This window comes from Dipodomys ordii, unplaced genomic scaffold, assembly GCF_000151885.1.
Source record: "Dipodomys ordii isolate 6190 unplaced genomic scaffold, Dord_2.0 Scaffold6, whole genome shotgun sequence".
NCBI lineage: Eukaryota > Metazoa > Chordata > Mammalia > Rodentia > Heteromyidae > Dipodomys > Dipodomys ordii.
In genome coordinates this window covers 14,221,834-14,237,540 of record NW_012267222.1, presented here as the reverse complement: position 1 = coordinate 14,237,540, position 15,707 = coordinate 14,221,834, and the positions used below count along the sequence as shown (strand labels likewise).

General features: G+C 47.0%; 1 protein-coding gene across 1 annotated transcript in view; it reads right to left on the bottom strand.

Annotated features, from left to right (window-relative positions):
• Positions 1-5,765: 5,765 nt before the first annotated feature.
• The window catches only part of E2f2 (E2F transcription factor 2), a 28,732-nt gene continuing 18,790 nt past the window's right edge, over positions 5,766-15,707 (bottom strand). The window contains exon 6 of the mRNA XM_013032446.1: positions 5,766-8,814. Coding sequence (XP_012887900.1) covers positions 8,546-8,814 — 269 coding nt within the window. The 3' untranslated portion in view covers positions 5,766-8,545. The remainder of the gene's footprint in view (positions 8,815-15,707) is intronic.

The window sequence follows — 15,707 nt, the reverse complement described above, 5'->3', positions numbered from 1 at the left end:
TTTTTTTGTCAGTTGTGGGGCTTGAACTCTGGGCCTGGGTGCTGTCCCTGAGCTCTGCAAGGCAAGCACTCTACCACTTGAGCCACTGGTGGTTAATTAGAATCTCATGGACTTTCCTGTCAAAGCTGGCTTTGAACCAAGATCCTCAGATCTCAGCCTCCTGAGCCACCAGCACCCAGCTCATCTCTTTCTGATACTGATTCTCATCTCTTTTGCTTATAAGACTGTGATTAACTTGGGGGAAAAGTTAATCCAGGGTAATCTTCCCCTTAGAAGGGCAGTTGCTTAGCAAAATTATTTAGAACTTCGGTTGTGTGTATGTGTGTATGGCGTATGTGTCAATACTGGGACTTGAACTCAGGGCTTGGGTGCTGCCCCTGAACTTTATTTTGTTCAAGGTTAACACTTGAGCCACAGCTCAACTTCTGGCTTTATAGTAGTTAATTGGATTTAAGAATTTTCCTGTCTGAGCTGGCCTCAAACCAAGATCCTCAAATCTCAACCTCCTGAATAGCTAGGATTACAGGCATGAACCACTGGCACCCACCCCAATTGCAATCTTAATTTTCTGTTGCCAGTTAGCATTTTACATGCACAGATTCTGGGGGGATAAGATATAGACATCTTTAGAGAATGAGGACTTTACTCTGCCACTATAGTGAATAAATAAGAAAAGTGTACCTTGCGGGTGTTCAACAAAAGGAACAAAATTCTTTTTTTTTTTTTTTTGGGTCCGGTCGTGGGGCCTGAACTCTGGGCCTGGGCGCTGTCCCTCAGCTCTTCAGCTCAAGGCTAGCGCCCTACCACTTGCTTATCTCCAACAAAGTATGCTTTTTTCTTTTTGCTTATGTGGTGCTGAGGAATCGAACCCAGGGCCTCAGGCATGCAAGGCAAGCACTCTACCACTGAGCCACCTTCCCAGCACCACAAAATTCTATCTCAAGAATCTGCCCTCCTATTAGGTGCTCAACAAAAATTTGTAAATTTAGCCAGGCTCACGCTTGTAAATCGTAACATCTCAGGAGGCTGAGATCTTGAGGATCACAAGCTAGAACAGGCAGTAAAGTCCAGGAGACTCTTACCTCCTGGGCTTTAACCAACAAAAAGCCCAAAGTAGAGGTGTGCCTAAAGTGGTAGTGCCAGCCTTCAATGAAAAAGCCTAGGGAGAGTGGAACACTCTGAGTACCAGCACCAAAAAATATATTTTTTAATGAATTAACTATAATGAAACAGTACTTAATGAGATCACCATAAAGGGTAGCTTCTCTAGTTTCTGTACTTGGCAAAGTGGCCACCAGAGGGCACTGCCCACACTGGGAGAATAACCAGCTTCCTCACAGGCCAACCAAGAGTTAACCAAGAGCCAGACTCATACCTGTAATCCTAGCTACTCAGATTTGAGGATTGCAGTTCAAAGCAGGCATGAGCATAAAAATCCCTGTGAGACTCTTGTCTCCAATTATCATTCAAAAACGAAGTGGCGCTATAGTTCAAAGTAGTAGAGTACTAACCTTGAGCATAAGATCTCAGTAACAGTGCCCAGGCCCTTAGTTCAAGCCCCACAACCAATGGGGGGGGGGGAGGGAGTCCTTTGATTGGGGGATCACACACTGAGACATGTGATCTTGACTGGCCAACATGGCCTCTGGCACACAGATACACCAGACATGCTGATTACTATGCACTGTGACACTCAAGGACTGGCAAAGCCTGGAAACCAGTGAACCAGGATTTACTGTGACACTCTAGTTCACACTGGGTTTTATTTTTGGGAGATAGGATTTTGCCTGAAGCTCAGTCTTTCAAGTTTGAGATTTTGGGCACGAGCCACCACACTCAGCTTTTACATAAAATTTCACAAGAGATTAAGAGTAGGAGTCTTAGGTACCCACACCTGGGTTCCATCACTTACTGGTTGACCTTGTGCATGTTCCTAACTTTCCTGGATCTATTTCCTTATTAAAGATAGGGCCATTTGGGGCTGGGGAGGTGGCTCAGTGGTAGAGTGCTTGCCTTGCATGCATGAGGCCCTGGGGTCGATTCCTCAACACCACATAAGTAGAGAAAGCCAGAAATGATGCTATGGCTCAAATGGTAGAGTGCTAGCCTTGAGCTGAAGAGCTGAGGGACAGGCCCAGAGTTCAGACCCCACAACCAAAAACAAACAAACAAAAACACAAAAAAACAAAAAGATAGGGCCAATTAAGCAGTAAGTACAAAAAAAAGCCAAAAACACTTGGTAAAGTTTTCCTGGAAATTAAAATGATGGCTCTAGCTTGCCAAAGAAATGAACAAATGGATCAATACCTACCATGACCCACTGCTGTAAGCACCTCCAGAGCAAGGATTATTTTCCTTCTAAATTCCACTGTGATGCCTGAATCTCAGCAGTGATGTGTTGTCTGCAACAGTGGCTCACCAAGTGGAGTTCTCACCATTACCTTAGGGGTCCTTGCAAATGCATTTGCAGGTGCACGCCTGGACCCACAGGATTAAATCAGCTCAAGAGGTGGGGCCGATGGTGTAGCTCACTGGTAGCACACCTGTCAAATATCTAGAAGCCCTCACTTCCATCCCTAGCACTGCAATCATCATCATCATCATCATCTTCCCAGTCATTTGGCAATGGAGCCCAGGGATCTGTCTCACCAAGCCTTCTAGGTGCTTCTAATGAATGCTGAAATTAGAGCCTAGCACAGAGGCTCAACAAACAGGCAAGTCCGTAAACTGTTTTGAATTATAATTTGCTATAAGGTCCTTTGGAGTTCTTTCCCTTAACCCTTCCCCCTTCACAGGGACAGGCAGATAGAGGTACTCAAAAAAGTGTTTGTGGAAGCTGGGCACCAGTGGCTAACACCTGTAATCCTAGCTACTCAGGAGGCTGAAATCTGAGGATCACAGTTTACAGCCAGCCTGGGCAGGAAAGTCCTTGAGACTCTTATCGCCAATAAATCACCAGAAAACCAGAAGTAGCACTGTGGCTCAAGTGGTAGAGCACTAGTTTTGAGCTGAAGAACTCAAGGACAGTGCCCAGGCCCAGAGTTCAAGCCCCACGATGACAATGGGTCTGGTGCAGGGATATACCTATCAACTCTTGGCCAACCCCAGGAGGAAGAAAATTTGAAACAGGTTCATACTTCTATCAAGGAAGGAGTGGTACTTATGACCCCCATAACGTCTGATAAATGACTGACCTTTGTTCAAGGAAGCAAAGTCGTTGATTTTATGAGCTTTGAGCAGATGTTGGCTTCCTTCTTTCATTTTAGTGCCAGTACTGAGTCTTGAACTCAGGGCCGAGGCACTGTCCCTTAGCTCTTTTTTTTCCCCTCAAGATGGCAGCACTCTACCGCTTGAGCCATACCTCCACTTCCAGCTTTTTGGTGGCTAATTGGAGATAAGGGCCTCATGAGCTTTCCTGCCTGGGCCGGCTTTGACCTGAAATCTCCAGATCTCAGCCTCCTGAGTAGTTAGGATTACCAGTGCTTGTCCTTTTTAAAGGGGGGGAGGGAGGAGGAAACTGTTTTTACTTTTGTTAGTTAATCCTAAGAATTCTTAAGATTTTTGGTGCATTATAAATGGCTTTTTTTCTTTTTGCTGGACACCAGTGGCAACCTTTTGTAATCCTAGCTACTCAGGAGGCTGAGATCTGAGAATCATTGTTCAAAGCCAGCCTGGGCAGGAAAGTCCAAGACTCATCTCCAATAAACTACCAGAAAACCAGAAGTGGAGGTGTAGCGTAAGTGGAAGAGCACTTGCCTTAAGTTGAAGAGCTGAGGGACAGCACCCAGTCCTAGAGTTCAAGCCCTACAACTGACAAAAAAAAAATTATTATATTTTATTTTTAGGTTAGTCATTGCCAATATATAGAAACACAACTGATTGCTGTATATTTATCTTGTATCTTAAACCCTTACTCATTCATTAGTTTTGCTTTTATTAATTTCTTAAGACTGTTCTACATACAAGATTGTGTTACCTGAACATAGTTTTGATTTTTTCCTGTCAATCTGGATCTCTTCCACCCCCATTTGCATAGCTTAATCATCTTGGCTAGAACTTGGGGTACAGTGCTGAATGGGAATGCAGTGGCCTGCCTTGTCATGCTTCTGATCCTATGGGAGGAACATTGTGACACTATGAGTTTCTCATTTATGTTCTTTATTAGGATTGAAAAGTTGCTTTCTATTCCTATTTTGTTAAGGTTTTCTGTTAACATCATGAGGAAACTGGCTTTGGTGGTGTGTACCCATGATCCCTGAAAGATGAAGCAGAACTGCTTTTGCCCAGCAATTTGAGGGCAACCTGGAAAACTGTAAGAACTGGTCTCTTAACAGTCATGAAGAGTGTTGAGCTTTATCTTTTTTTTGACATCAACAGTGATGTGACTTTTGTCTTATTCTGATATGGTATATTACATCAGGTGATATTGGGACATTAAACCAACCTTGCATTCCTGGTATAAATTCCCTATCTATTCCCTATTCTATTTATATGCTCCTGGATTTGACCTTCTAGCATTTTTGTTGAGGATTTTTGCATTTTTTAAAATTTTTGCATTTCTGTCCATAAAAATCACACATCCCAGTCAGGTGCCAGTGCTCCTGCGTGTAATCCTAGCTACTCAGGAGGCTGAGATCTGAGGATCATAGTTCACAGCCAGCTAGGGCAGGAAAGTTTAGGACTTTTTTTTTGCTAGTCCTTAGGCTTGAACTCAGGGTCTAGGCACTGTCCCTGAGCTGCTTTTGCTCAAGGCTAGCACTCTACCACTTGAGCCACAACACCACTTCGAGCTTTTTCTGTTGATGTAGTACTGAGGAATGGAACCCAGGGCTTCATGCTGCTAGGCAAGCACTCTACCAAGCCACATTGCCAGGCTGTGAGATTCTTTTTTTTTTGGGTCCGGTCGTGGGGCCTGAACTCTGGGCCTGGGCACTGTCCCTCAGCTCTTCAGCTCAAGGCTAGCACTCTACCACTTGAGCCACAGCCCCATTTCCAGCTTTTTTCTTTTTGCTAATGTGGTGCTGAGGAATCGAACCCAGGGCCTCAGGCATGCAAGGCAAGCGCTCTACCACTGAGCCACCTTCCCAGCCCGTGATTCTTATCTCCAACAAAGTATTTTTTTAAAAAGTTGGATGTAGAGCTGTGGCTCAAATGGTTGAATACTAGCTTTGAGCAAAAGAAGCTCAGTGACAGCACCCAGACCCTACAACTGGCAAAAAAAAAAAACAAAAACAAAAACTTATACTATTCTGGACATTTCATATCAATGGAATCATACAATGTGATCTTTTGTGACTGGTTCTTTTTACTTCATGATGCTCAAAATACTTTATTCCTTAAGGCTGAATAGTACTTCCATTGTTAGACCTAATCATTTTTCTGTTCCTAAGTGATGCTGATATTGCTGATCTTAGGAGTTCACTTTGTGAATGAGATGGAAGCCTCATAGAAAACAACTGCCGTGGTCCTGTGAGAGGTGGTAGAGGCAGGCAAGCATGACTCTGGGTGCTGCTAACTTCCAAGCATGGCAATAAGCCAAAACAGGGAAAGGAGGTGGCTTCTCAGGGGGAAATCAGACTCACAGTTAATGATGAATGTCATTCAGAGTGCACCACAGGGCTGGGGTGTTGCTCAGTGGTAAGGGGTGTGTGTGTGTGAGAGAGAGAGAGAGAGAGAAACAAGCATAAGGTCTTCAGTTCCATCCCTACCACAGTGGTATGTGCATGGGGAGGATGACAAATAAAAAATAAATACAAAGACAAGAAAACAGGAGCTACCATGGTTTTAATGCCCAAGTATCACAACACAAGGAGGAGGCCCAGCTGGTGCTTACCAAGGCAGGACTTAAAAGTGAAACCAGACTATGGGTGTTTGGCCAACATGGGGTCCCTATACAGAGTCTAGGTTCCCCTGGGGCCACCTCACCCTCGAGACCAATAACTCGTGCCAGGCTTCTTCATCTCACCCATTCAGGAGCCAGCTGGCTGTCTGGGCTACTGGACACCATGGTTACTGAGGGGGCCTTGTAGAAGAACAGGTTCTCACAATACAGTGGGACCTTTGGATACAACAGAATCACAAAGCTGTTTCCAACCAATCCCAAAGGTTTTCACTTCAAATGCGTTAAGCCACATACACCTCAATGCTGGCACACCCAAACTCATTACAACACTGAACACTGTGTGGAAGGAAAGGGAGGTGGAGACCACATGGGGAGGGGAAACAAACTCGAACCAGTTTGCAAGTTTCCCCATCTCCCCCTTGCCTATAGCCACACTAGCTGATGGCAACACTGGGGAGAAAGAGGAGGAGAAGGAGCCACCAAGGAGAAGGCATGTTCTGGAATCTTCAGTGATGTTAAGAAACTTTGAACTCTGCTAACAACTTCATGCTACTAGTTGGTGTCCCTGGGGACAAGTGACTTGGGGGCTGCTAATGGGGCTGCGAAATTGCCCAGTAGAAATCATTTCTCTTAGAAAGAAGAAACCATCTCTCTACTACACTGAAGTTCACATGACCCCTAAAGGAAACACCATTCACAATGGTATATTTATAGCAGTCTATGAACCTGGGAGGTCTTGTATCACTGTCAAGAAAGAGACCTGAGGCAAAGGCTGAATCTAGGGGATCTGGCCCCGTGGCCAGGGAGGGTTTGGAGGAGACAGCTGTTCATGAAGGCCCTGTCCAGCCCTATGGTTGCATCTTTGGGGAAAGAGCTTGAAATTTAGCCAGACTTAGCATTAAAACTTATTCCAGATGGGTTCTGCAGGCCTCTTCTCCCTTTCTTCCAATGAAGTTCAAAGACATCTCCAGACAGAGTCCAAGGTATAAAAGCCAAGCATCTCTGCTTTGTGTTGGTTCAAAGTGAAATGGAAACCCCGGAGCAGTAACACCCCACTTGCTCCAGACCAGATCCCTTCCAACAGCCCCATCCTCACCCAAAAGCCAACAGCATTCTGGGTTTCAAAGTAGACTTCTAATGAGACCCCCAAGTGTGTGTGAAGAGACTACAAAGTCATTTCTATGAAGCATATGAAATTAAGTGGGAGCGTCTTCGAGCTGCTGGCTATTCCTAGGAGGGGGCTACATGACCCTTCTCAGTTGGACATCAGCTCCCAAATGGCCACACCTCCAACAAAAACCCACATTCCAAACTTCAAAATGTCAGCCAGTCAGCCCAGGATCAACCCAACCAGACAACTTCATATTTTAAATCAACTTAATGCTATAAACAAACAAAAGAAAGTGCTGCCCAATGGAGCCTCTGAGGAACCCAGCTCCCTGAGGGTAGGTGAGAGGCCACTTAGACCCTCACCCCTGGGTGCCTCTCTAGAAGGTGAGCAGAGCTGAATCCCTGGCCCAGCTGGGCTAAGGGTACTGAATACTATGGGTGGTCATTCCCTGTGGAAAAGGGGTGACACTAAAGAATCTGCCCATACCCCCAAAGCTAAAGAAGTTAACACGAGCCCATAATTAACTGTCAAGGCCTGGTTTGCAGTGAAGACACTTTCTGTTAACGCTCTCCACACTCCAAAGCCCTGTCACCTCTGTCCTCAGAGGTCTGTGTGAGAGCTTGGAGGTAGACTGGGAATCCTTAAAGAATCAACCGTGGCCAAAAAAGAAAGGAAAAAAAAAGTCCTCCCAAGAAAGCAGGAGCAGCTCCTGGAAGCACTTCCTGTTTTTACCTCAACCTTGTAATAAGGGATAAGGGCAAGGTGCCCTCTGCAGCCAAGATGGATGCCCCTGAACATCTGGTTTTGTCAGGAGCTCTCTCTGCAAGTCCCCAGAGGGCTTTTACATTCTAAGGCAAGGGAGAGGTAAGGAATTCCATCAGACAGGAGTCACCTGAACTACATGCTCCCATCTCCACAGGAACCTACATGATGCCTTCCCCAAGGAAACTACTAGAACCTCTGGGATGGAGACCAGGGATCCCAGGCTGACACTTCGCTGGAGATGCCAGACTGAGCTCTAGAAAGGAAAAAGGGCCTGGCACATACTAGAATTATAAGGCCTAAGTGCAATTAACATTCTAGCAAACTGGGCGGGCCCCTTCACAGACCCTGCTGTCACTCTGTGGGGAGCTGCGCTTCTGGAAGCCCAGCTCTACCCTTGGACAGTTGGGCAGAGATGAGCCTGTCTGAGGAGAAGGCTTGCTAGAAACTAGAACAATCTCCCTGCTAAAATTCAGGGAGAACATAAAAAAATTCAACCTGAAATAAATACAAAGGTATTAAGTGCTTCTTGGAAAATCAAGGGCCCTACTTGCCTCTCAAAAGGAGGGGCAGGGCCTTTCCCTGAACATGGTCACCTGTACCTGTGGTCCTTCATGTGAAAGGTCAGAGGTCAGAAGAGGAAGAACAAGACCCCAACCCCTGACATGCTCCTCACCCATCTCCACATGGCCCAGCTGGCTTCTGCCAGGGAAGTTGGAAAGGAGAGGAGACCTCATACCCTGAGGGCAGTACCTTGTGTCCAAGGTCCCCTGTCAGTCTGTGAGGAGGTAGAGGTGGGGGGGGGGTCTGCTGGGGACAGACAGGGTCACTCAGTTGATCAACAGGTCCCCAAGGTCATAGGAGTCGAAGAGGTCACTGATGCCCTCGCCCCCATCCAGGCCCCAGAGGTAGTCCTCCTGGTCCAAGGGCGGGGAGAAGCTAATCAAAGGGGAGCTGCAGGCCAGGGTTGGGGACAGCAACTGGTCCTCGGTCTGCTGCAGAAGTGGCTGTGGCAGCTCCAGCATGCTGTCGGTGGCCTCCAAGGGGACAAGGGATGGTGCTGCAGGTGGCAGGGATTGCTGAGGAGTCAGTGCTAGAGCTGCAGAAAAACAGACAGGGGCCACACCCCATTCTCAGTTCTCCCGATGACTGTACACTGCCCTCTCCCACCTGCTCAATACAGAATGGCAGTCTCTTTCTCCTGCTATCTCCTGTGCCCTCCAGTGGCTACAGTGCCCTCCTCTCAAAATCCATGCCAGTTTCTAGACCATGCCCACCCCTTTCACCTTCAAGGTAAAAGGCATGCCCTCACTGCCTGCACCACTTGCTTGCCTTCCTTCACTGGAAAGGTCACTTGCACAGCACACACCTGGTCACTTCACTTTTCAAAAGCAACCTCCCCTAAGGGACAAGCCTTCTACAAATGGTTCCAGGAAACTGGGAACCCCATCCAGTTAGACCTTCATCTAACACCATACACAAAGTTAAATTCAGGGGCTGGGAAGGTGGCTCAGTGGTAGAGCGCTTGCCTTGCATGCATGCGGCCCTGGGTTCGATTCCTCAGCACCACATAAGCAAAAAGAAAAAAGCCAGAAGTGGGGCTGTGGCTCAAGTGGTAGAATACTAGCCTTGAGCTGAAAAGCTGAGGGACAGCGCCCAGGCCCAGAGTTCAGGCCCCACGACCAGACCCCCCCCAAAAAAAAGTTAAATTCAAAGTGGATCAAAGACGTCAAACTATTTAAAAGAACACTCATACAAGAAGGAGCTGAGTATCAGTAGCTCACACAGCTGTAATCCTAGTACTTGGGAAACAGAGAAAGGGAGGATTGTGGTTCAAGGATATCCCAAGGATGGGGCTGGGAAGGTGGCTCAGTGGTAGAGCACTTGCCTTACATGCTCGAGGCCCTGGGTTCGATTCCTCAGCACCACATAAGAAAAAAGCCAGAAGTGGCGCTGTGGCTCAAGTGGTAGAATGCTAGCCTTGAGCTGAAGAGCTGAGGGACAGCGCCCAGGCCCAGAGTTCAGGCCCCACGACAGGACCCCCCCCCAAAAAAAGGATATCCCAAGGAAAACAGTTTATGAGACACACCCCCTCACTGCCAACACATCTCAACCAATAGCCAGATGTGATCACACACACACACACACACACACACACACACACACACACACACACACACACACACACACACACACCAGCTATTGAAGGAAGTGGCAGCCAAAAATCTAGGATGTCTTAGATAAAAAGCAAAAATAACTAGGGAAAAGGGCTCAAGTGGCAGGGTGGCCTCCAAGCAAGCATAAAGGCCTGAGTGTTCAAACTCAAGAACCAAACTATAGCAATAACCCAATAACAACTCAGTCACTTGGGAAGCTGAGATGAGGAGGATAAGATTCAAGTCTAGACTGGGAAGAAATTCCACAAGATTTTTTTCTCAACCAATTGGTGGGTGAGGCAGCACCTGTCTCCTAGTTACAACTGAAAACGAAGTGGATTGCAGTTCAGGTGTGCACTTGGGCAGAAAAAGAGACCCTATCAAGAGACACTGAGGCTAGATGGGTCTGGTGGCTCATATCTATAATCCCATTATTTGGGCGGTTGAAGTAGGATCTGAGTTTGAGGCCACCCTGATTACACAGTAAGACTGTCTTAATAACATTTGATCTGGCCATGAGTTTTTGGATAGAACATTAGAGGCACAAGGAAAACCAGACAAATTAAACTTCATAAAAAATGTTAAATTGGGGCTGGGAAGGTGGCTCAGTGGTAGAGCGCTTGCCTGGCATGCATGAGGCCCTGGGTTCAATTCCTCAGCACCACATAAGCAAAAAGAAAAAAGCCAGAAGTGGCACTGTGGCTCAAGAGGTAGAATGCTTACCTTGAGCTGAAAAGCTCAGGGACAGCACCCAGGCCCAGAATTTAAGCCCTACAACTGACAAAAAGAAAGCTCAAAGACAGTACCTAAAAGCTCCAGGAGACAGACAGATAGACAGACAGACAGACAGACAGACAGACAGACACACACACACACACACACACATAGCAGAAATAAATGCAGAATTAGGTACAGAGTCTTGCTAAACACATGAAAAGATGGTCAATAACACTTATAGGGAAATACAAATCAAAACTATGATATCTCATTCACATTGCAATGCTACTATTAAAAAAAAGTTTAAGATGGTATTTTTTGTGTGTTTTATCACATGTAAGTGCATAAAATATACCTGACCTCTGACCCTGTCCAATTACTGGCCCATTTTTTCTGCTTGGGAAAGCCCATATGTGTTCTCTCTCTTTTTTTTTTTTTTGGTCCGTCATAGGGCCTGAACTCTGAGCCTGGGCGCTGTCCTTCAGCTCTTGAGCTCAAGGCTAGTGCTCTACCACTTGAGCCACAGCACCACTTCCAGCTTTTTCTGCTTATGTGGTGCTGAGGAACTGAACCCACCAGGGCCTCATGCATGTGAGGCAAGCACTCTACCACTGAGCCACCTTCCCAGGCCCTTCCTTATATTTTTATTTTTTATTTTTGGGTCTGGTCGTAGAGCCTGACCTCTGGGCCTGGGCGCTGTCCCTCAGCTCTTCAGCTCAAGGCTAGCACTCTACCACTTGAGCCACAGTGCCACTTCCGGATTTTTTTTTTCTGCTTATGTGGTGCTAAGGAATCAAACCCAGAGCCTCAAGCATGCAAGGCAAGCGCTCTACCACTGAGCCACCTTCCCAGCCCCCTCTTTTTTTTGTATATATTTTTTATTGTAAAGATACTGTACAGAGGGGTTACAGGTATATGAGTAAGGGAATGAGTACTTTTTCTATGGAGTATTGTTACCTCCTCCTTTGTTTTTCCCCTACCATCCCTTTCCTCCCCACTTCCCTGTGCGTTCTCTTTACTCTTCAGTCTAATCTAGGTTCTGTCCCCAGCAAGCCACTGAGTCAGCACATGCTGCTGCAGCTCAGTTCCCTGGCCTCATCCCCCACCCTCACCCCTACCCCCAGTTCTAGTTCTGGACCCCCAAGTCAGATAAGCAGGACCTGATGATGCTGTTTATGCTTTTCTTGCTGAAATACCTTGCTCCACTTGGGTTTCCATAAGCCTGCTTTCCTCTTACCTCTGTGGCCATTTCCCCTTGGTTTCCAGAGCTGGATCCTCTACCTCCCTCTTCCTCTTTAACTTTCAAAGCCCCAGGTTCCATCTTCTTCTCCCCTCAGCTTGCCCTGTGCCTTAAACCCTCCCCTAAACCTGCTGGCCCTTCTTACACAGCTGAGGCCAGGCCTTTGCCCTCTGCCCTGGGCTCTAACACAACTCTTCCCCAAACTTTCTATCCAGATACCCAGACTGAGATCTGAGAATCACGGCTTGAAGTCATAGGCAGGGAAGTCCCAGAGACTCTACTCCAATTAACCACAAAAAGTCAGAAGTGGAGCTATGGTTCAAATGGTAGAACACTAGCTTGATCAAAAGAGCTCAGAAATAGCACCCAGGCTCTGAGTTCCAGTCCCAATATTAGCAAATATATAGATATAGATATAGATATCTATCTATATCTATATATATATCTCAGATAGCCAAGATGAAATCTCCCCTAAACCTGTTTCTCCCTAGTCTTCCCCATCAGTGACTAAGCCACGCCCTTCTCCAGCCCAAAAATCACCCAGAATTCTGCATCTGACCCTGCATCCCCTATAGGATCAAAACTGGTCATCTCCATAACCAATGCGCTCTCTCTCTCCAAGCTGCCCATTCTCTTCCTGCTACTGCGCCATCGAGGTCCTAGCCTGTCTCATCACCTGGATGGCTGCAGAAGTCTCCACCCTAACCTTAATGACTTCCCCCTAGCTTAGAATAAAACCAAGTTCCAACCAGGGGTGCAATGAACCTTTCTGCTCCCTCCCCCCTACCCCCACCACTCAAGCTCCTTGTTCCCACCCAGTCCCAGACACACTGGGCACATCCACTCATAGGGAGGAAAGTCATTTCTTACACGGGCATGGGAACAAGACACTGGTCTATTGGTTACTTCTGAAAGATCAGAATCCCACCAGTTGTCTTTTTTTTTTAAAAAAATACAACCAAGTCCTGCTTTGAAAATACAGCACCAGTGGGCAGGCTGCCTGACCGCCTCTGCCTGTGTGCTTGGGTAAGTAACCACTGGCAAGTGACTGCATGTTTCTTACCCCTGAAGGGGACGATAATGACTGTCTGTCTACCTCAAAGGACTGTGGAGGCGGAAATGATCCTGCACGTAAACAAGTGTCTACAGAAACCCCATTGGGGTCTGCTGCTGCCCTTCTCACAGAGGCTGGGCTCTGCTCTAGAGATCGGTCACGTTTTCTCTCTGATACTCAAACAGCCTTAAGGGATGCAATGCTGTCACTGTAGTTACACAGATGAGGAAACTGAAGCCCAAAGTTAGCAGCTAAGTCTAAATTTTTAAAAATCAAAAGCAAGGTACTGCTAGTGGCTCACACCTGTAATCCTAATTACTCAGGAGGCTGAGATCTGAGGATCTCAGTTCAAAGCCAGCTTGGGCAGGAAAGTCCATGAGACTCTTATCTCCAACCAACCACCAGAAAACTGGAAGTAACACTGTGGGTCAAAGGGGTAGAGTGCTAGTCTTGAGCAAAAGAGCTCAGGGACAGAGCCCAGGTCCAGAGTTCAAGCCCCATGATGAACCGAGGGAAAAAAAAAAAAATAACTCTTAACAACACCTGGCATGGTACTAAACATCTGTAATTCAGAACACTAGGGAGGCCGAACCGTTGGAAGCAGAATTGTCCTTTGCTTGCCTGCCTTCCTTCCCTCTCTTCTTTCTTGGTACTAAGGCTCATACCCAGGGCCTCACACTTGCTAGATAGGTGCTTTCATATTGAGCTACATCCCAGGCTGCTCTGTCTTCTGTCACTCACACCATACAAAGCTCTGCAGACCAGTGCTCAGTTCACACACTCACTGTTCCTCTCCTGTGACCCATTCAATATTCATGAGGAAGGACTTATTCTCAGTCAGTTCTCAATGTAATTGCCCAGGCTGGCTCTGAACTTCTGGGCTCCAGCAATCCTCCTGCCTCCTGATTAGCTGGGGGTTAAGGTATGTGTCACCATGTCCAGCATGAGGGAACTTTAAGTGTCTCCATTTTAGAGATGTGGAAACTGAGGCTCAGAGTAATAAAGCAATTCACTTTTCAGTTACCAAGTCTAAAAGACATCAGGCCCAGGCCTGGAGAGAGTTAGAGGTGACTTTTCTTTTTGGCGGTACAGGAATTTGAACTTAGGGTTTTGCATTTGGTAGGCTAATAGTCTACTACTTGAGCAACCCCTTGTTTTTTGGGTTTTGGGGTATGTGTGTGTGTGTGTGTACTCTGAGCTGTCCCTTAGCTCTTCACCTCAAGGCTAGCACTCTACCACTTGAGCCACAGCGCCACTTCCAGCTTTTTTCTTTTTGCTTATGTGGTGCTGAAGAATCAAACCCAGGACCTCATGAATGCAAGGCAAGCACTCTACCACTGAGCCACCTTCCCAGCCCATCCTTGAGATTTTTTTTTGCTCAAAGTTAGCACTTTACCACTTGAGCCACAGCTCTACTTCTGGCTTTTGGTGGTTAACTGAAGATAAAGAGTCTCATGGGCTTTCCTGTTGGGTTGGCTTCGAACTGCAATCCTCAGATCTCAGCCTTCTGAGCAGCTAGGATTACAGGAATGAGTTACTGGAACCAGGTTTGGTTGGTTTTTTGGTTTTAATTTTATTCTAGTTTTTGTAGTGCTGGGGATGGAACCCAGGGCCTAGCACGTGCAGGCAGGTTCTCCACTATTGGCAGTGCCCCCCACCCTTGCATGTCACACCGAGGTAAAACTGCTACTTTATTCATATCACACTTCCACCCAAGGTCCTCTGAGATGATGCTGGCTCTAACTTTAAGAGCTATGAACAAGTTGACAACTGAGAGAGAGAAAACAGCAGCAGCAGCAACAGGGATCACAGGGTGGGGCACAGGTCTGGGGAAAGAGATAAGCACTGGAGAGGTGCCCAAAGGGACAGATGGCTGGCACACAGAGGAGCCCTGCTTCCTTGAGCAAGACAACAAACACACAGGGGAGCTCTAGAAAGAGGCTAAGCTCTGCTATATCAACTTGCCCTCTCTGAAGACTGAATGAAATCAAGATCAGCAAACTTGTATAAGTGTTGGACAGAAGTTAGGACTTTATGGGACCTTTGTGATCTCTGTAACACAGTCTCCCTCTAACTCCTTTAAAAAAAAAAATGTGAAAGCTGCCAGGTATCAGTGGCTTACACCTGTAATCCCAGTTCCTCAGGAGGCTAAGATCTGAGGATTACGGTTTAAAACCTTGGCAGAAAAGCCCGAGACTCTTACTTCCAATTAACCACCAAAAAAAACCCCGGCAAGTACGGGCTAAGAAGGTGGCTCAGTGGTAGAGCGTTGCCTCGCATGCATGAGGCCCTGGGTTTGATTCCTCAGCACCACATAAGCAGAAAAAAAGCCGGAAGTAGCGCTGTGGCTCAAGCGGTAGAATGCTAGCCTTGAGCTAAAGAGCTGAGGGACAGCAGCCAGGCCCAGAGTTCAGGCCCCGTGACCAACAAAAGAAAACAAAAACAAAAAAAAAAACAAGCCGGGCGCTGGTGGCTCACGCCTGTAATCCTAGCTACTCAGGAGGCTGAGATCTGAGGATTGCGGTTCAAAGCCAGCCCCGGGCAGGAAAGACTGTGAGACTCCTATCTCCAATAAACTACCAGAAAACCGGAAGTGGCACTGTGGCTCAAGTGGTAGAGCGGTCGCCTTGAGCTGAAGAGCTGAGGGACAGCACTCAGGCCCAGAGTTCAAGCCCCACAACTGACCAAAAAAAAAAAAAGGGCCAGGCACCAGTGGCTCACGCCTGTAATCCTAGCTATTCCAGAGGCTGAGATCTGAGGATCGGTTCAAAGCCAGCCTGGGCAGGAAAGTCCATGAGACTCTTATCGCCAATAAACCATAGAAA